Source organism: Epinephelus fuscoguttatus, linkage group LG14 (genome assembly GCF_011397635.1).
Source record: "Epinephelus fuscoguttatus linkage group LG14, E.fuscoguttatus.final_Chr_v1".
Classification (NCBI taxonomy): domain Eukaryota; kingdom Metazoa; phylum Chordata; class Actinopteri; order Perciformes; family Serranidae; genus Epinephelus; species Epinephelus fuscoguttatus.
Genome location: NC_064765.1, coordinates 7,671,229 through 7,694,395, shown reverse-complemented (window position 1 = coordinate 7,694,395; position 23,167 = coordinate 7,671,229). Strand labels below are relative to the sequence as shown.

The window sequence follows — 23,167 nt, the reverse complement described above, 5'->3', positions numbered from 1 at the left end:
TTTTTGAAGTAGCTAAAAAGGTATCACTGCAGTAAATCCCCATTTTAGGTGATGATGGAGAAATAACTTTTAATAATTGTCAGCATTTTTGTATTAAAGCAAAGTGAATAATTCATGGGTTAGCTGACAGAGCTTATTTGAGCGTAAAGCATAAATTTAGGTTGCCTTAAAAACTTAAATAATGTGACAGCAAATCATAAAATGATTAAGTTGTTAAAGCGGAGCCTGTAGGTGGATTGAAAGAATACAGAGATACACTCACAGCTGATGAAATATATTTTAATCGTTTCCATTCACTGATGTAACTGAAAACATATAAATTAAAAGAAATCAACAAAGAAAGCCCCGGTGATTCAAGAGAACAGAAAGGACAGGTTATCTGTGGAGGGTCAAAGGTCATCGGGCAGGTTAGCAGAGGGAGAAAAATCTGGATCAGTCTGAAACTTCATACTTTTATGTTGTTTATGAACAAAATCACTGTTGTGTCATCAGCCTAATTTCTTGTATGAACTTCTGCAATGTTCTTTTTGGATGCACCAACTTTCCCCAAACTGCTGCTTCCACTTCTACCTCAGTTAGTGATTTACTACATTTGTCAGTGTGATCATTCAGCTGTGGGGTTGACAAGCAGGTAACAACTATGAGATTATGAGATGGGTCATCATCACCTCAGTCTAAACCCAAATATGTATCACTTCTAGAAATGATTTCTCCCTGCAGGATTGTTTAATGTGGGTGCAAAATTGTGCAAAACATTTGTTGATGTTGCAGTTGGTCAGTTATCCACAAGGGAAAAAACACAAACAAATCTTGTCTGTGTTTCATGATGGATTTTTACAAAAGAAAAAATAATGAAACAGTCTGTGTCCTGCGATCACAACTCTCTCCTAAATCCTGTCTTCTAACAGGAAGCTCTGACCCCTTTAACATTAGTTTTTTGCACCCAAGAGACTTGAGTCTTTTCTCTCGTTTTACACACAAAGACCTCGAAAAACAAAGACAGACGAAGGCTGACTGATTCACCAGTTGGCCTTGTTCTACTTTGACAAAGTGAAACACGCCGCAGAAAGCAAAGCTGACTGCCACATCCAATGTGTCTGCATCAGAGGAAATAATGATCCTGACACTCAGACTGAATTACTGGTTTGCTTTCACATCGTCGGTCTGTCTGAATAACTGAAATCAGAGACATGATGTGATGAGCCAATCCAAGAAACATCAAAACTTATAATCCGAAAACATTCTGACGAACAAAAAAAACTCATCTACCATCTTCACACCACTGATAAATAATTCTAATAATCAAATTGAGGTTATGTCAATAAAATATGCACCTGACACTGTAATATTTGCTTTGCTCTCTATTGTCTGTGGTGTTTAACTTCTAGAAGAAGAAAAGGCAAAAATACAAAGAAAACCAAATTTAAGTCCAAATTATACTGTGTGAGGGGTCCACACTTCGCTATCTGCTCATGTTTAGAAGTAGAAACAGAACTACATGCATCTAACGTCTGTCTGCATCCATTTTTGATCAGTGGTTCCCAACTGGTGCAGCCACGGGGTCCAGTTTGAGGTCCTTCAGTTTAATACATGCAACGTCATACTTGTGTTCAGCCATGTCATTGAGCTGGTTTTCTGTTTCTGTCAAGTAGCTGTTGGTTAGTCACTCACTGTACAGCAGGAAACGGCCTTTCAGAAATTTACTGTACTTAAAAATAAAGTGTGTTTTGTTACGAACTTGACAGATTTGCGAGTCGCCATTCAGAATGGGCTGTGACCCATTTTTGGAGCCCGATCCACCAGTTGGGAACCACTGTTTCAGACTATATTTATTCCTCAAAGAAACTGTTTGACATTTTGGGAATTACACTTCTTTGCACAGACTTGGATGTAAAGATTAATACCACGTCTACGGCTGGTGAAGAAATATTCTGTTGCGAAAAATGGAGACAAGTTTTTATGGAGACAAAACAAATGAGACATAATGTGTTCATGGAGTTTTTGAGGTGCTGGTAGGTGGATTTTGTTTAGTTGGACAGAGCCAGGCTAGCTGTTTGCCCGTTTCCAGATTGTGCTAAGCTAAGCTAACTGTCCACGGCTTCGTATTTGTCATACAGACAAGAAAGTGCTCTGGTGGTCTCGGGGATGACATGTAATGAGACGCTCCCAAGTTTGACTCCAGCTGGTGACCTTTGTTTCATGTTATTCCCTTTCTCTCACTCCTTTCATTTGTCTAATAAAAACAAAAACATCCTCCCAAAACACTAAAAGAAACATGTTGAAAAAGGATGAGGAGAGCCAAAAACTACACAGGACAGCTGGCTTGAACCGCTCGCTCACAGCTCGACAGTCAAGTGTCTAAAAATGAAGGATGTAGTGTGAAGGTGTGAGCTGTCAGGATGTTTCTGAAACAGTGTCCTTAAGACAGTATGAGATCCCAGAGAGACCAGAAGAAAAACATGAGCCCTGGTAGTTTAAACATTCATAGAGCATTTCTATATACAAGCCTATAGACTTTATATTTACACAGGTCGTACATGTGAACGTATTCATCAGCTTTTTAACTCTCCACCTGCTGCACAGCGTCCGCTGGACCCCTCTGTGTCTGAGTGAGAGCTTTGCCTGAAAGGAATTATTTTGGTGTCCCAGGAGTCTAAATGCTTTATCAGAGGCCCAGAAACACTCACAGTCACTTCAGTAGTCATTCGTCTTCGTCCCAAGGCAGATACCGGTGTTTGTTTGAGTTCTTTCACTCCACAAAAACCTCCCTCGTCTTTGTCCGTTTAACAAACACTTCCCTTTTCGATTTTTCCTACTGTCACGGTGAGAACGTCAGGATCATCCAACTGATCACGAAGTAGAAGAGGAACACCGGGTACACAACAAGCGCCTTGCGGTTGGGCGGCTGGCTGTCGGCGAGGAAGGCCGTGGAGGCGAAGGTGGACCAGCCGAAGGACACCGTCACCACCACCAGCCGCACAGCGAAGCTGACCGTCCCCGAGCCGCCGACCAGGACGATCCGGCACACGGCCATGGCCACTGTCAGAGGCATGATGCAGTATCCTAACACACACAGGCTCTGGAAGAAGGAGATGGTTCCGCCCAGGAGTTTGGAGTTGAGGGTGATGATGATGGAGCCAAACCAGACGATGACGAAGACCTGGATGAAATTTTGATACGTTAGTGAGGAGTCAGAAGAAAGACTTATTGCTTTATATCAGGGCTGCACAGTTCATTGAAATATTATTGGAATTGCAATGTGGCCAAATGGCAGGAGCTGCAATTTTTTGATCTATTTTATTCTTGTCCTTTTGCACTGTCTGTGCCGTGGGCAGAGTGAAACGTTGTTTAGATTCTCTGTGTGTCTGCTACATAACTGTAGAATTGACAATACTGTCTCTTGAATCTTGAATTTAAAGATGGCACCTTTGGCTTCAGAAACTTGTGATTGTGAAGAAAGTTTTATTTTTCTCCATATTTTTAGTTTAGTTGTTTTCCAATTCATACAACTCAAATACACACAAGAAAATAGTAACAATAGGTTTTGCTGAGCTAAAGCTGTAGACTGACGCCTTAGCTTATTGCACCTACCCTTTTTACATTAATTGTTTTGTACTGTTCTCTTTAGATTTATACAGTGAGGGGCACCCGGTGGCTTAGTGGATAGAGCAGGCGCTCCATTTGTGGAGGCAATATCATTGCCGCAGCTGCTGCAGGCTCGATTCCAGCCTGCAGCTGTTTGCCACATTGTCATCCTCCCTTTCTTCCCGTTTCACGAATAAACTGTCCTATTTAATAGGCAAAAAGCCAAAAATCAATGAATACATAAGAAACAAGCACAAATTTCAAATCTGTTAAAAGTTTTCCATATTTGTTGTTCCTTTTCAAAACCATTCCACAAATTATGTTCTTTGACAGTCTCCCATTTTCTTCTAATCTAATTTGGACATTTAATTGTCCATGCAAGGCACTAATTGTCAAAATAATTACTAAAGAAACAGACCTTGGCTGCAGCGTCATGCAGGACCCACATGTGTTGATATTAGTGGTGCTAATTCCCTGTTCAAATTTGCAACTAATTAAATTACAAGACAAACACTGCCAGTGAATCTGTGGCTCGTGGAACAGTCACCAACTTTATTATAACTTTACCAGTTGGTTTAGCAGTGTTGCCCAACAGTAGTTTATATACAGCATAAAGTAATTCAAATTAGCTTTTTAAATTAGCCTGATGAGCGTTAAGATCTAGCATCACATTAGGTTCATAGTTTGTTGATAGACTTTTAAGGTGCAGTGTGTAGGATTAGTGGCATCTAGTGGTGAGGTTGTAGACTGCAATCAACTTCAACTTCTCCCAATTATGTAGGAGAACTACGGTGGCCAACATAAAATAGCAAAATAGTGAATGACCCTATTTAAAGCTAGTGTTTGGTTTGTCCACTCTGGGCTACTGTAGAAACAACATGGCAGACTCTCTGTAAGAGGACCCACTCCTTATGTAGATATGAACGGCTCATTTTAAAGGAAATAAAAACACAATTATTCTTATTTTCAGGTGATTATTAACTTATGAAAACATAGTTATGAATTTTATATTCTATTTCTGCCAATATACCCCCCTAAATCCTGCACCCTGGATATTTACTGTAAGTTGAACTTTTAGAGTATAATACCAAATATAGAATTAATAAATAGTGTCAATAAGTACCTCAGCAAACTGCGGCCCCCCCTGGTAGTCGCTGTCGGCCGCGCCGCCCTGCAGCAGCAGAGCCAGCGTCACGCAGAGCAGCAGTGGGCCCCACAGGTCCCAGTCCCGCAGCAGAGCCGTGCTCCGCTTCGGGTACAGGACGTGGATGAACTTGTTCCCGACCGCGCGCAGGTCCCGCAGGATGGTCTCCTTCACGGGCTCGTCCAGCGTGGAGAACTCGTCGTCCCGGCTGGCGGAGGAGCCGACGGGCACGGAAATGTCCCCCTCCACCGGGATGTCCTCCGAGATGGAGACATCTGACAGCCCTGCGAACGGTCTGCTGGCCTCCTCCGCTGCCGCCATTTTCACTTTACAGTTTTCAGTGTCTTAACGACGACCGTTAGTTATCCCGGAAATTTAGACGACACCAGCAGAGCCCATTTAATAAATATTAAAACAAGACAGAGACTAGAACAACAAATGTTCCTCTAAATCAGTGAATTTAGTCCCAGTTGATCCAGTTAGTCCAGCTGGTGGTGAACAGACTGCAGCTCCACGTCAGCTGAGGATTGTTTACTTCCGCAGGACGTTCGTCTCGCACATCCGGTTGATGCGTTCAGGGATACCTCCTGAACACGGAAACTATACACTTACATAGTTTCCATGATCTTAAGCGTGAGTTTTATGCAATTAATACAATATACAATAACTTTACATGACGAATGATAAATTAATTGTTGTATTAGTATCAATAAATAATAGATTAGAAAATTATTAGATAATAATTGTAGATATTCATAAGGGGTGGTGGTGGTGCATGATTAAATTATCAATTAGAGGTGCATTGAAATAGTCATCCAATTTAACAATAATCGGTTTAGTCCTAATATTATGAAACATTTCAGTTTGACAACAGATGTTTAATATTATTATTACCATTTCAAAGATCAGTTATCGATCAGTTATCAGGTCAGTCTCCTGTACATGAAATTGTTTCTTTGGGATTAATAGTTCCTATGGTATCGTCAATACATCTTAACAAAACAACAAATATATGCTTGCTTATATAGTCATGATTTTATTGACAAGCTAAACTTTGGACATTAATTAGTTGTGGGGGTTACTTATAATAATTTTCAGGACACCAGTTTGTTTCTCGATCCATATATTTTTTCATTCTGAAGAAATCCCCTCTTTGGGATTGATACAGTCTTGTCTCATGTTATTATATATTTAATACAATTTTATAAAACAACAAATAAATGTCAAATGTAAAATAAATAGCTGAGGTTTTTGGGGTTTTCTGTTGTATAATGTAGCAGTGTTGTATAGTATTGTTTTGATAGCATTTTAAATGTATGTATGATTGTATAAAGTGTATGATGTGTGGTGTGTATGAGTACATATTAAAAGGTTAATGGGCGCTAACTTTCAGAACTACTACACTACTACAACTAACTAACATTCAGAATAATAAGGTTGATATTAAGGTGCAGTCCAAACAAAGCTGAAAGGTGTTATTTCAGGTGTAATATATGGGTGTAAACGAACAATATACAAATGTAATACAGATTTCAATCACTTTTTGTTATTTTTTTTTTAATTGAAATTTGTGGGGCAGAGCTGCTTCGCTACGGTCCCTGAAGGCATCACGAAAGTCATGGCGAATACGTCGCATACTGATGACGCACTAAACCGTCGACACTCGTTCAGTCGTGTGTTTACATTATGGACATGTCCCCAGTTGTGTTTGTAGCTCAGTAAGAGCAGTTTTCGGGTTGATACTTTGTTAAAATTAATCGTTAATGATTAAGTAAATAATTTTCAAAATGTCACCGGCCAGAAGACATGGCAGTGAGATGGATTTCTGCCGGAAACAGGTGAAGTCAGACTGTGAGGAGCTGCTGAGACGCTTCCAGAAAACTGAGTCTGTTCGCTTCGAGATTTTCTCCAAAATATGGAGGGAAATGAAGTTCTCACAGATTTTCTAGTAAGTTAACCCTTAAAAATACCACTTTACAGTCAGCCACAATGTTATTTATTATGTGATACAAGCAGTGGTGGACAGTAACGAAGTACATCTACTGAAGTACTGCAGTTAAGAATTTGAGTATTCCTATTGTATGCTACTTTATATTTCCACTCCACTACTTTACATCTCACAGGGGAATATTGTACTCTTCGCTGCTGCACTGTATTCATCCAGGAGCTATAGTTACTTTGCACATTCAGCATAAAAATACAAAATATAAATAAATCAGAACCAGAATCAGCTTCATTGATCAGTTATTGTCACGTACCAGGAATATGACCCTTATTTTTTGTTGCTCTCAAGTCAACAAAGCTGAGACAAGGACAAAACAAGCATTTAACTACTGTGTACAGATATAAATAAATGGCAGATCGTCATTTTTTTTAACTGAACAGTGGATCACATGTCATTGTTCTGCAGTGGGACTATGACACATGAGAAGCGAGCGTTCAGTCGTCTGATTCTGGACACCGCCTGCAGCTACTTCCTGCCTCCATTCAGCTTCCAGATCAGAGTGGGAGGACTCTACCTGCTGTACAGCCTGTATCAGTGTCAGACTGCCATGCCCTCTGAGCAGGTCAGGAACACAACATATGTCAGTCATACATTAACTAAAGTCCTACTTGAAATTAAAGTTCTTGTTATGTCTCTGGCTGCAGATCCGTCTGGCGCTGAAGGATTGGGAGGATGTGAAGAAGTTCGAGAAGGATGCTGTGGACGCTCAGCATCTGGACGTTGTTTACATCCTCAAACAGCTGATGTCCCTCAAAGCTTTCAACTTCACCGCCATGCCCACTCTGGTGAGCTGCCTTAGAAAGTGCCGCAGTTGTAGAAAGTGGAAGAAATGTAGGGTAGAGAGCTGAAATGTCTGCTGCAGCTGTTGAACTTGAGATTTAAGATGAAAATGATGTCCCATAACTATGAATATTTCAACTCAGTGTAGTGTTTCTGAATGTCGTGGTGTTGCACTGCATAAAAAGAAAAGGTTGGAGTGTTCATGTTTCAGCTGTATCCTACAGAGTTGCAGCAGGACGCACTTCCAACCGAAAATGTCTGACAAAAACCAAATCAATCAGAAATATATAAGGTCTTTGAAAGAGACGAGCACCAGCAACCTGGAGGTTGAGGTGATGCAGAAGCATGAGGATTCATGTCATTTCAAGCCAGTTTATAATTGTACTTAAAAGTGTACTTCATGATAAAAGGTCAGCATACAAATGTACCTTTGGAAATACAGCTCAGCTAATCGACCATTTTGTGCTGTTAGACTCTTGTGAATTAGAAATAAAAGACAGGCATGGCTGACTCATAAAATCATTCTAAGAAATTATTTTAGTTTTGGTGCCTACTATCTTGCAAACTCACATATTCCACTCTCTCTTCCTCCTATTTCTCCTTTGTCTTCCCCTCCTGCCAGCTTGCCTTCGGAAGGAAGAGAAAGTTGGAGAAGTCGGTGCTGTGCGAGGAGTTCCTGGAGCGACCGTCTCGTCCACAGGAGCTGATCAACATGGAGCTACTAGAGGTGGGCGGAGAACTGTTAGTCGTCTCTAACATTTAAAAAGTAGATTATTAAAGGTATTTAATTGTGTGTTGTGTTTGTCTTCTTGCAGGAATTGTCCAACATTAATGAACTCTATGGGAAGCTGAAGACTTCTGTCTGTTTGATGACAGAGCAGCCGAACTCCTCCCTCAGCCTGATTCGTAAAGACCTCGTCCCTCAGCTACAAAGCACTGTGATGGATTTTTACAAGTGGCAGCAAAGGAGGGTGAGACTTTCTGCAGGTGTTCGTTAAAAACAATTTGTGCTTTTATGTTGTGAAATATTTACGGTAATAAACTTCTCCCAGTTTGTCAACTACAAGACATAATGTGGTTATTTAAGTGCTTTTGAGTTGTCTTTTTTCCACTGTTGATGTGGCAAGATCATGTGTCTTTTCTTGTCAGGATTGTCCTGATGAAGATGAAGGTGAAGACAGCGGTGAGGGAACATCATCGCAGAAGGAGGTGAATTATTCTGCATTAAACTTTACTGCAGGGTTTGAGTGGCCGTACACATGCCGCGTTTTTTGCGTCCTCAAATGCACTGTTTGCAATGTAGATATGAGGCGTGCTCAAGAGTGACGCAGTTGTGGGCGCAATGGCTGTTTCCTGAGATAAACAGAGTTCAATTTTTGGAACGCAGCAGCACGCACCTCATGTCATGTGACGAGGAAAAACCAATCACAGCCGACAGATATCTTTCCCTTCTTCTGTCAGTGACGAATTCACACTTATTATGACGCCTGGAAGAAGATCAGCTCTGTCCTCAGGATTTCTAGAAAGTAGGCTGTGACACGGTGCTTGTTATGGTCACTTAGCAACCTCACACAACCTGCTTCATGCCTTTAAAAGTTGGCACAGAAAAGACACAAGAGTCACACACAGCGCCTGACCTTGCGTTTTCCATGTGCTTAAAGACGCAGCATGCGTACGGCCCCTAAAGCATCACTGGTGCACCTCGTGTCTCCTGCGGGACATTAAATACTCAAACTGAAGAGAAGTACATAAAGTCTCTCAGCTTTTTCCATTTCTAAAGCTGTAATGATTACTCTGTCTAGACGGCAGTGCAGTTGACTGACTTCCTGTTTTGTGTCCTCAGTGCACCAAAAGAGCCGAGCTCCTCGCATCCATCAAATCAAAGGCATTCAAAGAGGCAACAGAGGTTTGTGTCTCAACTTGTTTTTATTGGTATTTTCTTTGAATATGTAACCAATGAACATTCCCATTGGAGGACCCATATTTTCTTGAAAATGTGTATGATGTTAAAGGAAAACTTCGACCCCCAAATGATCATTTGTATATCAGTAACTTAACCTGTGTTACACTGATGTTTGAAGAAAGCTTTTTCTCACATGCCTCTGGTGAATGAAGAATCCGAAAATGGAGAAAATTCTTGATGAAATGAAGTCTATTTTGAAACATCTGTTTTCAACTTTCACACAACTCGTGGGGTCTCATTTATCCAGTTGTATGCTCAGGACTTCACAAACAGACAGCCCTATCTATGCTCTCCTCAAAGCCAGACTCCATTGACAAAAACAGTAATTTTACCTTGCTGAACGCAGGAGCTGCTGCTCTGTCACTGTCTCTATCAGTTAGTTTGTTTGTGTTATTGTGTGACTTCGGTGTTTTCATGAGTTATTTCAGATTCACCAAAGTCACACAATAACACAAACAAACTTCCTGATTGAGGCAGCAGTAGACAAACAGCTCCTGTGTTCAGTGAGGTTAAATTACTATTTTTGTCAATGGAGTCTGGCTTTGAAGAGAGCATTTATCGTTACACTTTCATTTCGATTCCCTGTCAGAGAGGGCTGTCTGTTTGGGAAGAACTGGGCATACAACTGGATAAATCAGACTCTGATTATACTAAGAGTTTGTTAAAATGATAATAATAATAATAACTTTAATTATATAGCGTGATCTCCTATGACTTCAATCCATCAAGAATTTTCTCCTTTTTTTTTTTTGGATTCTTCGCTGCCTCCCTCTTCGCTGGAGGCATGCTGAGAAAACAAAGTATTCTTCATAAATTCAGTGTAACACAGGTTGAATAATTGATATACAAATGGTCATGTGGGGGTGAATTATTCCTTTAAATTTCACCAAGATGCAAATTGCAAAGACGTATATATACACACGTGTGTCTCAGGTCTCCAAGTCACGGCGTCATCGTCAAGTGGAGGTGGATGTCACGAATAACGAGGCCGGACCCTCCAACTCATCAGGTTCCTCCAAAGCAGTGAAACCATCACTTAAAGCCAGAACCGACCAGAAAGTACATGTCTCAGGTAAATCCTTCTACAACCTTCATTTAAATTCAAACCCACAGTAGAAGAAAATTTGATGGGTCGAGTTTTGTTTTTTATATCTGTAAATCATCTGGGATTTTATTTACCCCCCATCTTGCGTTGAAAGGACAAAGATTCAAAGAGAGATCAAAGGAAAAGATGAAAGGAGAGAGGACTTGAGGGGGAAAACAAGTTTTTAGTGAAATGAGACAAGATAAGATGAAACTTCATTCATCCCCAGGGAAATTACTGTGCAGCAGTCTCAAGCCAAAATATATACAACACAAAAACAGTGTAGATCATAAGATATAAGCAGGTCAGTGGCAGGGATCTGTCTGGGCAGGGTTAACGCTTTGGAAGTAAAGTGTAAGAGAACATGGTTAATACAGAATGTTCATGATTATGTCCATAATTACTGTCCTTTTACATCCCATCAAACTTAAAGCCACTGACTAATAAACCGACAGCTGGTCACCAGGTGAACACAAGGAGTCCACTTCTTCTTCTTTGATGCATAATTTATTCATCACTGCTGTAGCGTTCAATGAAACACTTGAGACATCATGAATCTGTGTCCATAAACCAGTCAAAGGTACAAATTAACATAACATTTAGCAGCGTACACCTCACTTGACATGGCTTGGCGTTGCGGTCAAAAAACTATGTGTGCTCCCCCGTCTAGCAACACCTGTCCCTGTATTGACAGACACCCATGACAATACAGTGACCCCTAACGGACAAACTAGCATCCCACACACATTTTACACTGGGGATGGCTCCTATAACCATAATAAGGCTGGACAGTTACCACAACCAGCACTGTTACTTTTCCTTGAAGTGCTTCAATGTGACAAAACAGACTGCATCTTATTACCTTCTTTTATTACTGTTATAAAGATGGACGTCATGACAGCTCCCCAAAAGTGAAGCCGAAACACCTTGATCGCCCCCTGGACAAGACATAGGAACATTTTTTTTTTTATCATAAAATGTGTCACTGCCGAGGTGCCCCCTGCCGCTTCTTCTTCGTCTTCTATTTCATTCCAACTGGCATTTAAATGTCTTAAAACTTAGCTGTAGGAACCCATGTGTAATAATGTAGTAGCCCAGATGTTGTCGGGGACAATGGACAGGCTCACATGTGACTGAATGAAACCAGTTTATAAATGAAAACAGAAGCTGAAATGTTGCAGATAAAGTCTACAGACTGTCTCATAATAGGTGAGGCGGAGACAAGCTGAGGGGGATCTTTGTTCCATTTCTTGTTTTTGTATCTTGAATGTTTTTTGCTATAATCCTGACATACTGATTCTTCTCTCTCGCCAGGTGAGCTGTTGAAAGAAGCCACAACAGCAACCAGTATTAGCCGTCTCAGCACTGTGGACTTTGGTCCTGAAGGTACACATCTTATAAACTGTTACTCCTTTACACTCCCTGTGTTAGTGTGCACAGTGTCTCTGCTCTTGTTCCTGAGACGTTCACTGTGGTTTCCTAACATGCTACGTTTGCGCGCTTGTGGACCTTGAACGTTCATATTCTGGCAATAAAACATTTACCAGGATGAATTTTTCTGAGCTCACATGGAGTTTTCAGACAACACAGTAATCTTATTTTGTGATGTTAACACACTGATTAACGTGCTTGTCTCCTTTTCTGATTTTTTCCCTTCATTCAGAAAAAGCAAAACCAAAAAAAAGATTCAAGTGGTGATGATGACATCACAGGAGTCAACGTGCTTCCTGACTGGAGCTGCTGCTACGTAGATTTTGAAGTTTGTTTCAAAATGTTGATATGATTTAGTATTGTAAAGACTTTTTATGATCTTTTATTACACCCAAACGTCTCTGTTAAAGAAAGAATATTGTCCTGTATGACTTCTGTTCTTAAATGCAGCTTGCATGCTTTGTAAAATGTGAACACCTTAACAAACTCATCAAAGCTGAAGAAATTTAGTTTTCTTTTTGCAGTTTTACAGCCATCGCTTGTTGAAAATGGACTCTGTACCTGCCAGAAACATTTTTACTCTTTGCTTTTTACAGTGCAGGCAGTGTTCATTGTGTCTATACACAAAATGTAGGTAAATGACTGTAAACATTTTCCTCATAACATTCATCTCTCTGTGCAGCTTCTTCTGTGTAAAACTTAAAACCGAATTTCTGCAGTTATTGTTTCTGGTATGTAAATATTTTATAAATCTCTTTTTTTTTTTATAGTTGCTATTTTTGTCCCATCTCTTTTCTTGCGTGACGTCTGATTCCGACTAAATAATTTGTGGAGATGTCATATTGAAGCCAAAGAATGTGGATGTCTTTTTATGGTCTGGAGCTGTTTTTCACTCTCTTTGTAAGTGAAGCAAAATCTCCATATTAACCTGGCTTTATCGCTTCACTTCGGACATTTTGTGTTTCCATCTACTTTTAACAGTAATTCACCGTCTCTGTGTTTTATGATTTTAGTTGTTGTTTTCACTTGCATTTGCTTTTAGACAATATGACACATTAATTGCCTTCTGGACACCTATCTCTGCACCTCTGCTCCTCCAGCAATGCAAAACAGCACTGTGCAGAGCAGACAGATGGCTAAGGAAACCCAGGCGGTTCAGAAGAAGAGATGTACAGCAAGTATATTTCTACAGGGAACATTAACATATAACACTTAATAAAAATAACTCAAAGAGATAAAATTCACAAATACTCAACAGACATTTTAAATGATAAATACAATTTACAAATATAGTTTAACAACAAGAAATGATTAAGTGCACTTTAAACTCTGTTGCACCTGCACTGTCTATATTTACGCCTTCTATGTCCCAAGTGTTGGAGAACTACGGTGGCCGAAGCAGAACTTCGAATGGCCCTGATCTGGAGCCAGAGTTTGATTTGTCCATTCTGAGCTACTGTAGAAACAAAATGGCGGAACGGCTCATTCTAAGATACGGAAAAACAACCAATCTTATTTTCAGGCGATAATATACGTTTGAGAACGTATTTGTGAATGTTATATGTTTGAATTTTTACTGCTCAGACATTTTGATACTATGTTCAATCTGCCTTGTTTTTAAATTTGTTGTTCAGTCAGTGGAAAAAAAGCTAAATATTAACCTAGCGGACTTGTTAAGCTGTTTTTAGTCTCTATGACTGAATTTAGCTAACGTTACTTCTTATATTGGGATAATTTACCAAAGTGTTAGTTAGTTATAAGAAATGTATTTCATTTATGAGTAACAGCGGTGGGAGGTAAGTGTCGTTGGCTAAGTACTTAAGTCTTGCTATCTTTTAATTTTAGCCATTTTCTTTGCCATTTGCCATTAAACATTCATGCTGTTCATTTTTACATAATAAAAAATGCCAACAAGAAGTAGACAAGTCAGACGTAGTAAGCAACTAAATTTTTAAGCAATATGTGGTGTTATTATTTATTTTTTGTTTTTGTAGGGCATTAGCCGTAGTTGTAGCCGTTTGCTAGCTACTGAGGGATACACAGTAATTAGCACAGTTCAAGGACCACAGACTGTGTGGGTGAAGGGTAAAATTTATCCTATTCTTTTCTAAATAGGATCAATTTGACTGAATGGTTTCGACAATTTAGGGCACAATTTGACATTAAAAAACAATAAGGTTGCGGTTTGAATTAGCTATTTACTAAATGAGACGGATAGGCCTGTAAAACCATATTTCCCACAGTCCCTGAAGGCGTCACCGTTCACCGCTGTGTGGCTGCAGATCTTTGCGGCTCTGGAGGATGAGGAGCGGCGGGGATGCTGCTGCCTCTGCTCCGCCGATCACACACTCGGTCCCGCTGGTAGTCTGAGGGGAAACAGTCGCAGCCATGGCCTCGGACAGTAAGTACCACCGTCTTTTCACCGTGTGTCCGTTTCTAATGCTGATTCCTCCCCCTTGTGTCAGTGCCGGGGGATGGATGCTGTTTTTAGGCTCTCCCCTCTGGTTTCTTTTTGGGGTTTGGCTGACTGATAGCGACAAAATGCGCAGGCCAATTTAATCTCTTTTTCCTAATGCTATCGTTTTCTTCATTTTATCCATATTATTGATATTTTAGGGCCTTTATCAGCCTCTAGACAAAGGAATAATTCTGATATTCCTTCAGTATTCCTGAAGGTGTACTCACAGGAGAGTTGATAGTTGCCTCATCATGGCCACTTCACGGAAGCCTATTTTTGTACCTCCTGTTCAAAATTTTAAGATTTCGGATTTGGATTGCCTCTGCAATTAAACCCAGTGATCATGCTAACATTGTATCATTTGAATACAATTTGTACGGAGCTGTTTTCTAATACAGGCCTTGCTCAGAGCCTGTGGTGTCTTTTACTGCGTTTATTAATATTACTACTAATATGCAGGCCTAATATTCCTGTCATGTTGCTGCAGGGGCTTCACAGTCCTGCTGTGATATTGCACTTTGCATAAGATGTAATATTCGAAGTGTAGGTATAATTTTAAGATCATTTACTCAAGTATTTCCATTGAATACATACTTTGACTCCATTGCATTTCAGAGAAAAATATTGTCCTTTTCACCACATTTATCTGACAAATAGAGTCACTGTAGTTACTCTGCAGGTGGACTTTAAGAATATTTTGCATTATTGCTGGTTAAACTAGCCATTAATATATAAAACAGATAAAAAAAATAAGCTCCACCTGGACTGACACCTGGCTGCTTCATTTAAATGCTGCTTAACTCATAATATAACAACGTTAAAACAATGATGTACATAAACTACTGTGATTAAGAGCTTTTCATTGCACCTCTATTAGGAGTGACAGATTTGTGCCCAGTATTTTTCCTCAAAGAACCCCTTTTCGTCATGGAGTAAACTGATGACCCCTGACTAAGTGTGGATATTTCGTATTATATTCAATGCATATTAATAACAGTACAGAATAACTGATAAACTGTACAGTTAACCCAAAAACTGAGCGCAGTGACTGCAGGAAGTTCATGTAAAACGTGCAATTTGGATGCATTTTGAGCAGTATTTCCTGTGAATATGACATCAGAGATAAATTTTCCTTTTATTTTTAGAAACTTTTTATACGACTCTACCTGTAGTGTGTGTGTGTGTGTATATATATATATTAGCAGTCATACATACTTAAAAGGCTTATTTATTTTTTTTACAAATGTAGTGTTTTCTTCTCCCTGATGCTTGACCACTGTTCTATAAGTTGTTGCAACTGGAAACTTTTGTAATGCAGGATGAGGCTGTTTAGCAGAATGAAGAACCTCTACATGTAGCTTCTGTGTAGATCTTCATTGTGCCCTTATCCTGTGAATTTTTTTGTGTTTATATTGAATAATAATGTAGTTCATTTCACATACATCATGGAAATGCTAAGATATAGGCCGACTGTATTTTTTTTTAAAAGATGTCTTTCACCCCTTAAAATCAAGACCAAGAAGGCTGTGCGACCCCCTAGTGAAGCTTTGGCAGCCCCTAGTGGGGTCAGCCTGACTTGACGTTACTGATAACATTAACAATGGCTCTGTTTCATTCAAACTGAAGCACCTAAATAGAATTCAGCCATCGTAAATTTTGTTATTTCCTCCTGTGTTTTTCATACTGTAACACCTATACCTGTCTTCCTTTCAAAAGACCTATGGCCAAAATTAAAAGAGCAAAAGCTGAGATTTGCTGACTTTCAGTCTTTAATATTCATTGTCATAACCTGGCTCCCAGGCCATGACACATGCGGGAAGGGACACAGTGGGTGGTGTTAAATCAAAAAGTATTTATTATAGCAAAGCAAACAACTAAAAACAACTACATATGGAGTGTGGCTAATCAGTAAGTCAGCGATGTAGATGTGAGTGAGTGAAAAATAGTGTAGTATAAGGCCAGAATGTGCGAACACTGGAGGGGAAGAGTCCAAGTTGGGAGAGAGAGGTGCTCCAAATCAGTTGCTGCACTCCTGTGATGCCTTCACGATCAAAGGGGAAAAACAATTACTGGTGAAAGACAAACTCAGCAGCTCATGGGCCGTCACATCATCAAGTTCCTACATGTCCTTTAATGCAACTCAGGAGTATCTTTAATTAGATTCTCTCTGGCTGACATTTCAAACCCCACACCTCCAGTTTGTAACACAGGTTTTCTGTTAAGAAAAATTATAGTATTATAGAATGTGTTTGGGAAGAAATGAGCATACGACTGGATAAATGAGTCTTGGATTATACTGCAGGAGTTGTGTGAGAGTTTGTTGTTAAAGGCGATTTACATTAACTTAAGTTCATAAAGAATTTTCATCTTTGGATTCTTTGTTCACTGTGGCTACGTGAGAAGCTTTCTTCATGAATTAAACATAATGCAGGGTGAGTAAATAATCATGCTGTGGGTGAAGTATTCTTTGTGACTGGGACATTAGCAAAATAACTGGAAACTGTAATAAATCAATCATTAAAATAATCCACCAAGAAAATTTCATACACAGTTGAATATGGCTCATAATATCAACGTGTACACATAACCTCCTAACCTGCTCCCCTCTGCGGGTGTGACGAGTGTTGTTGAGATGCAAAGCAGCATCAAAGAGCTCCTCAGTGTGCTCCATTAAGCAGTAGGGAGCAGTCAGCCATGTGTGTCACGCTGTTTGTGGTTATTGTGGCCTAGTTACAGACTGCTTCGATATCTAATTCATGGCTCAGAGAGAGGACAGCGCTCTCAATAGAGACTCGTGAGTAATATTTAACGCTGCTGTCTGGTCTGTGTGATTAGCTGTGTCAGGAAATAGAAACCGCCTTGAAATCCATGTTTGTTCCTGTTTATTTGAAGACTGGGGACCATTGACAGGAAACCAGACATCTCGCCACTTTCCCCTTTTTACGCAGGCTGGTTGGAGTCACATAAAGATTTCTCAGAGGGAAAGATATTTAAATTGGTTGAGTTGGAATTATAGTGGGTGAAGTTAATCATCTGCAATTAAAATCCACTGTACGCTACCTGCTCAGCGGCAGACAGCACAGAGACAAGCTGGGGAACATTGTGGGGCATTACGCAGCTAAAGAAACACATATTATTTCTCAGGAGTTGGTAGAAACCAATAACTAAGTTAAAATAGAGTGAATATTGGACCCATATTCATCAAATGAACACAAACACCTCTCCTTGTGGACAGTCATGTTGCTGTGTAACTGCTGAAAGTGGAAATAAGCAACTGTTTGCAAACAAGTTAAACACGTCAACTCAAAAGGTGATGACATGTTAATGTCGGTCCCCAAGTGTCCAAACAAATCAGTTATTACAGGTGTAACCTGACAGGAAAAGAGCTGGAAAACCAAAGATATGAGCAAAAAGAGTCTGTAGCTCTTTCTGCAGGGGTTGGGACTGCAAGCAAAGTTTGAAGACCGGTCTCTAGGCCACATTTTGGAGGTTTCGGTTTCGTCTCGCAATCATTTCTACTCATTCTTGTCTCTGAGGACCGAGTTTGCATGTTCTCTCTGTGTCAGCGTGGGTTTCCTCCAGGTGCTCCAGCTTCCTCCCACAGTCCAAAGACATGCAGGTTAACTGGTGACTCTAAATTGTCCGTAGGTGTGAATGTGAGTGTGAATGGTTGTCTGTCTCTATGTGTCAGCCCTGTGATAGTCTGGTGACCTGTCCAGGGTGAACCCTGCCTCTCACCCAGTGTCAGCTGGGATAGGCTCCACCCCCCCGTGACCCATAACAGGATGAGTGGTTAAGGAAAATGAATGAATTTTTCATGATACACTCTTACATACACAGTATATAAACAGATACATTAATACGGTATTTGTAGTGGATAAGTTGAAACTTTATGTTTCTCAGCAACACTGTGGTAAAGATGGAGTTAGGTTCAAGCACAAAAATCACTTGAAAATGGTTAGGAAAAGATCATGGTTTGGCTTGGTTGGCTTTGGTGGCACAATAGGTTCTGGAAAAGCAGGGACGGGTCAGTGAAAAACACCCAGGTTCAGTGGCTGAAAGGCAACCGGGAAATGCTTTTATGTGTTGGCATGAGAGAGCCGTACACCACTTCCACGCAAAAGTTGTGATCTATATAAACAGAGTTGATGGGAGAACTTGACCCATGCTTACAAACATTTTGGAGATGGGAAATTGGTGACGCAGATTATGAGGTAGAAGTCTGATTGTAGAAATTGTTGAATATTTTTTTGTGCATGCCATTTTTGACTTTTTAGACCTGTGGTCCTTATTTTCTTACACTATCGTGCTTGGCGGGTCACTTTCCCCGCCTTCCTCTGTGTTGTTGTGTCTTGCTGGGATTCAGGAAGAGCCGTCCGCCTCGCCCAGTGGGAGGCAAGAAAGCTGTGTTGATTGACGGTTCATACAGGACACAGAACAGCTCAGACTGGACAGTTGGACTTCATTGAAAGAGAACAAAGGGATGAAGGAGAGAGTTTAGGAGAGAGGTCGAGTTTGTTCTCTGCATGAGTAGGAGTTTGTTTTTGGGGAGGAGAAGAGAGAAAGAAAGGAGTGAGGAGAGAAGGAGGAGGTGAAGACATGGCCAGTGAAGGAGGAAATAATGAGACTCAGTCAGCAGCAGCAGACGGCTGGTTCACACGTAGAAAATGTGAGTTTTGAGTTTTATTTCTGAAATCTGGAAAATGCTGCGTGATGATTGAGCCCAGTTTCTCATTTCTTGTCTTGGTTGTTTGGTTTCACCTGCTGTTATTCAAAGAGAATTTTACTCTCTGGTATTGATGGACGAACGATACCATGGCGCAGAAACTTGTTTCACACTTGTGAAACTATTTCAATATAATGTATTGTACTGAATCACTGCATTAATTTATTTGAGTAAAATGACTCAATACTCTGTTACAAGTAAAAGTCCAGTATTGAAAATGTTACTTAAGTAATTGTATGTAATTATAATGAAGAAAATGTACTTAAACTATTAGACAAATGTTAGAAAATAGAAAAATGTTGCTGTGCAGGGGTGAAATTTTGATTTAAAAGTCAGGGGGACACAGTTAGTACAAGAACAAATCCTCAAAAAGGCATTAGTTTTTCAGATACCCTGACCAAAACATGACCACAATTTTCAGTTATTTTGATATGTCCCCTTCATGAAATGGTTGGTCATAACAGAATGTATTTTATAACGCAAAATACAGCAAAATGTGTTAAAATTGATCAATTTATTGACTCAACCAGTAGGCAATAAACTGCATAATAAAACCACTCTGAGATGGTGAGGTACCTGTTTAAACTCATTTTATTTTTTACCTATAGCTTGGATTTAGTTCAGATTTGCACTTACAGTGTCCTGATTTCTGCCCAACACCCCAAAGCAATGTGAATATTAGAATATGTATTTATGGTAAAACAAGATACAACTACAAAGTTATCATAAGCAAAAACTTCACACACCAGGTTACTGTTACTTAAGATAATATATGCTGGCATGTTGCATAGTCCAGGCCATCCCATTGATTAATAAACTTTGCACATGAACAACAAATGTGGTGCAATAAACAAACTGTGTAATAGGAGGCGATAAAGTACATTTTTTCATGTTAATATTATATAATAATAATTTTATTTGTATAGCACTTATCTAAACAGGGTTACAGTGTGCTTCACAAAGTGCATGAAAATAACGGCTTGAGACTCAGAGGTAGGCTTGAAGATCTCAGGTCACAACTTGGAACACAGGTAGTCAGAAGCTCGGCTTTATAACGAGGGGCCAAACCCTGTTGAGCTTTAAAAGTTATTAAAAGAATCTTGAAATCAATTCTAAAGTTAACTGGCACCCAGTGGAGGGAGGTGAGATTTTGGGTGATATGTGACCTTCGATTTGTCCCAGTTAAAATTCAAGCTGCAGCGTTCTGCACTCGTTGAAACCGAGCCAGTGAAGATTTATTGAGGCATATAAACAGTGCATTACAGTAGTCCAGGCGCGAGACTACAAAAGCGTTAATAAGCTTAATAAGCAGAAAAAGACTGTATGGTTAAGTATGGTGATATTTCATTGGTGGAAGTTGCAGGATTTAATATTGGCATGTGTTTTAAAGTTCAATTTTTGAATGTAACAAAGTATGTCAAAAATATATTTTTATTCCTTAACCATTTAACCTTATGGAGCTCATGATTTCAAAATATATCTCCTCTTACAATATTTAACGAGAACCCCCAAACTCCACTAAAATAGATACTGTTACCACTTATTTTATACAGACTTGTGAAGTTATTCTCATTTCCATTCATTCTTTATATAATTTACAACTCATAAGATACAAACACTATTCCAATTTTCGTATCGGTTTTTGATATAACCTTAGTTTTCAGACTGTAAAAAGTGGAGGGGGTCAATACTGCCTTCTGAAGATGTTTTGTTTACCATCACGTGCCTTTCTTTATTTTTCCCAGCATTATGTCTCTCCCTCCATGTATGCCAGCTAGCTGGAATTATGTTTGAACAGAGTTTGAATGTGATATGTTTGAATAATGCGAGGCAAGTTGGGCAAGAAAAATAATCTTGCGACAGTGTGAATTAACATGTAGTGTCATGAATCCCAACGTGTCACTACCTTTGCCTGGCTGATACTTTAAACTGTGCCACAATTTTTGAGATAGAGCAATTGACATGGGCTCAACTGTCACTCACAGTGCCAATACACACTTTGGTTTTGTTTTAATTGCTCTCAAAATAGAGAGTGTTCGTTCAAAGGTATGCAGCATTCTTTTTTCAAAGCTCTACTGCTCCTCGTCTGCGAATCTCCAATAATAATAATATAAGTAACATCTGGAATAGAGCACACTAAATAGTTCTGTTCAAGTTATACGTTGTGAATGGTCATGGAAATTTTATTTCTGGTCCTTAAAAAGTCTTGGAAAAGTTTTTAAATCTTGTTAATCAAAATGTGTGGGAACCCTGGATGTGAAAGCAGGATTTTACTGTTCTAGTTGGTTGAGGCTGAGCAGAACAATGAAGCATCAACGTCTGTCTTGGTAGTCCAAGTTCGGAAACTAAGCAGCAAAATATGTTATGATAACCTTTATTAAATTCAGGGGGTCTCTCTTACATCAAGATCTTTTGAAAGAGATCTGAAGAAACAAAAAATAAAACCCAACACATCTTACATATACAAGGTTTAAATCCTCCATACAGGGTAAAATCCCTAAAGCCTTATCTGAGCTCCTGTTCTCCTGCAACCTATAGTGATGATGTATCTTTCATTTATAAATCCATAACAATATTTTGCCATGGCTTTTTTAGCCATGTGATGTGCCACGTAGGCTTATGATCCATTTGAGGACCTACTGGATGTCAACATTTTACAAATAGATCAATTTTTTCCAATTTATTTGGGATTTATGGTCTCAAATGTCCTCAGCTCACCTCCATCAGTGATGTCCCAGTAGGTGTTTCAGCAGCTACCATGTTGCACAGATGAAATGCAGCCTGTAACCAGCAGATGGCGCCTCAGCATCAGTGTTGCTATGTTTTCTGGCTGGAGCTTGAGGTCCTCTGCTGCCTCAGTTTCTCTGATTGATAGTTTTAAGTAGTTGGATAGATGGTGGTGTTGGTGCACAGCTTGATAGTCCTCTCATGTCAGGAAGTCATTGTTTGTGTTTTGGCGTTGAATCAAAGCCTGAAAGCTGAAAGTCTGATGCTGAGTTCACTTCCTGTCAGCCGTAACCACATCAGAGTTGGAAAATGACAAAATACTTCATCATGTATTCAGGAACATGTGCCCGAGGATTGTTTGTGGCTAATTACAAACAGAACACTGGATGTTTTAGGCAAATGTAATACTGATATCAGAGGGTAAAAGACAGAAAGGCCTGCTGTACAGTCATCAAATTATTCCTTAAGTGGACCGAAAAATGTAATGAAGCAGGATATTCTACAGCCAAACAGTAACCTTTACTATCATCAGAGATAAATATAAAACACTAAGTAAAAATTAAATATAATACAGTATATAGATATGTTTGAAGGTGCTCGGTCACACCAAAACTCGTAGCAAAGTAAATCAGCACATGGAGGTTTTAAATTGTGTTTAACTTTAGTAAACTTTGACTTGCAAACTTGAGCCGTTCACCATTATGTACTAGTGATATTTGATATGTTACCACTCATATTTTCCCACTCTCCTACTTCATACTGCAGCTGCTGCACGGCAGTTTCCCTCAGGATTAATTAAGTTATGACTTGTTTTATTTTATCTTGTTTTATGTCAAACTGTCTTGATACTGTTGACTTTTGCGTCAACAGTCACACTGTACAGTCAAGTCTGAAATGGTGGAAGCTATTATTTTAGTTTGTTCAGTTTTAATACATTTCCTGTCTGGTAACATGAAAAATTGCAGTGGTAAAGCTCTGTTAGCTGTGTCACTGTAAAGGCTTTGTGCTATTTTGGGCTGTAACAGAGGGAAATCTTTTGTCTGCATCTATCAGAGGTGCTCTTTTGGAAACATGACGTCAAAAAATACTGAACCACAAACTGTTCTGCAAATTGTTTGTCCCAAAAATCCCATTTTTTGGGGTACATTTATTTAAACCCTAAGTATAGGATGAATTATTAAAAAATCTAACATTTAACAGAATGAGAGAAGAGAGGGGTCTTGATGTATAAATGTTTTTTATGTGTTGCCTCCTGGACCAAACA

General features: G+C 39.5%; 3 protein-coding genes across 4 annotated transcripts in view; 2 read left to right on the top strand and 1 right to left on the bottom strand.

The window, feature by feature from the left end:
* Nucleotides 1-263: 263 nt before the first annotated feature.
* yipf6 (Yip1 domain family, member 6) lies at nucleotides 264-5,274 on the bottom strand. Its single transcript, XM_049596768.1, has 2 exons — nucleotides 4,709-5,274; nucleotides 264-3,160 (listed from the first exon to the last, which is right to left on the bottom strand). The coding sequence occupies exons 1-2, from the start codon at nucleotides 5,048-5,050 to the stop codon at nucleotides 2,819-2,821; spliced, it is 684 nt and encodes a 227-aa protein (XP_049452725.1). The 5' UTR covers nucleotides 5,051-5,274; the 3' UTR covers nucleotides 264-2,818.
* Nucleotides 5,275-6,357: 1,083 nt separating this feature from the next.
* On the top strand, nucleotides 6,358-12,757 carry snapc1b (small nuclear RNA activating complex, polypeptide 1b). Its single transcript, XM_049596749.1, has 10 exons — nucleotides 6,358-6,677; nucleotides 7,140-7,296; nucleotides 7,379-7,519; nucleotides 8,137-8,241; nucleotides 8,330-8,485; nucleotides 8,664-8,723; nucleotides 9,358-9,420; nucleotides 10,411-10,549; nucleotides 11,876-11,947; nucleotides 12,225-12,757. Exons 1-10 carry the CDS (start codon nucleotides 6,517-6,519, stop codon nucleotides 12,257-12,259), a joined length of 1,089 nt encoding a protein of 362 aa, XP_049452706.1. The 5' UTR covers nucleotides 6,358-6,516; the 3' UTR covers nucleotides 12,260-12,757.
* A 1,520-nt stretch (nucleotides 12,758-14,277) lies between these two features.
* The window catches only part of syt16 (synaptotagmin XVI), a 52,428-nt gene continuing 43,538 nt past the window's right edge, over nucleotides 14,278-23,167 (top strand). Inside the window, exon 1 of one of the 2 annotated variants that reach the window (XM_049596715.1) lies at nucleotides 14,278-14,393. In XM_049596715.1, the coding sequence (XP_049452672.1) occupies nucleotides 14,381-14,393 (13 nt within the window). In that variant the 5' untranslated portion in view covers nucleotides 14,278-14,380. The remainder of the gene's footprint in view (nucleotides 14,394-23,167) is intronic. The other variant, XM_049596714.1, reaches the window with a different exon arrangement.

Bases quoted from the DNA above. Each gene is read 5' to 3' on its own strand.
- yipf6 (XM_049596768.1), bottom strand. From the start codon at position 5,050: ATGGCGGCAGCGGAGGAGGCCAGCAGACCGTTCGCAGGGCTGTCAGAT. The intron at 3,161-4,708 runs GTACTTATTGAC...AATTTCATCCAG, and splicing joins GGGGGCCGCAGTTTGCTGAG to GTCTTCGTCATCGTCTGGTT.
- snapc1b (XM_049596749.1), top strand. From the start codon at position 6,517: ATGTCACCGGCCAGAAGACATGGCAGTGAGATGGATTTCTGCCGGAAA. The intron at 7,520-8,136 runs GTGAGCTGCCTT...CCCTCCTGCCAG, and splicing joins TCACCGCCATGCCCACTCTG to CTTGCCTTCGGAAGGAAGAG. The intron at 8,724-9,357 runs GTGAATTATTCT...TTGTGTCCTCAG, and splicing joins GAACATCATCGCAGAAGGAG to TGCACCAAAAGAGCCGAGCT.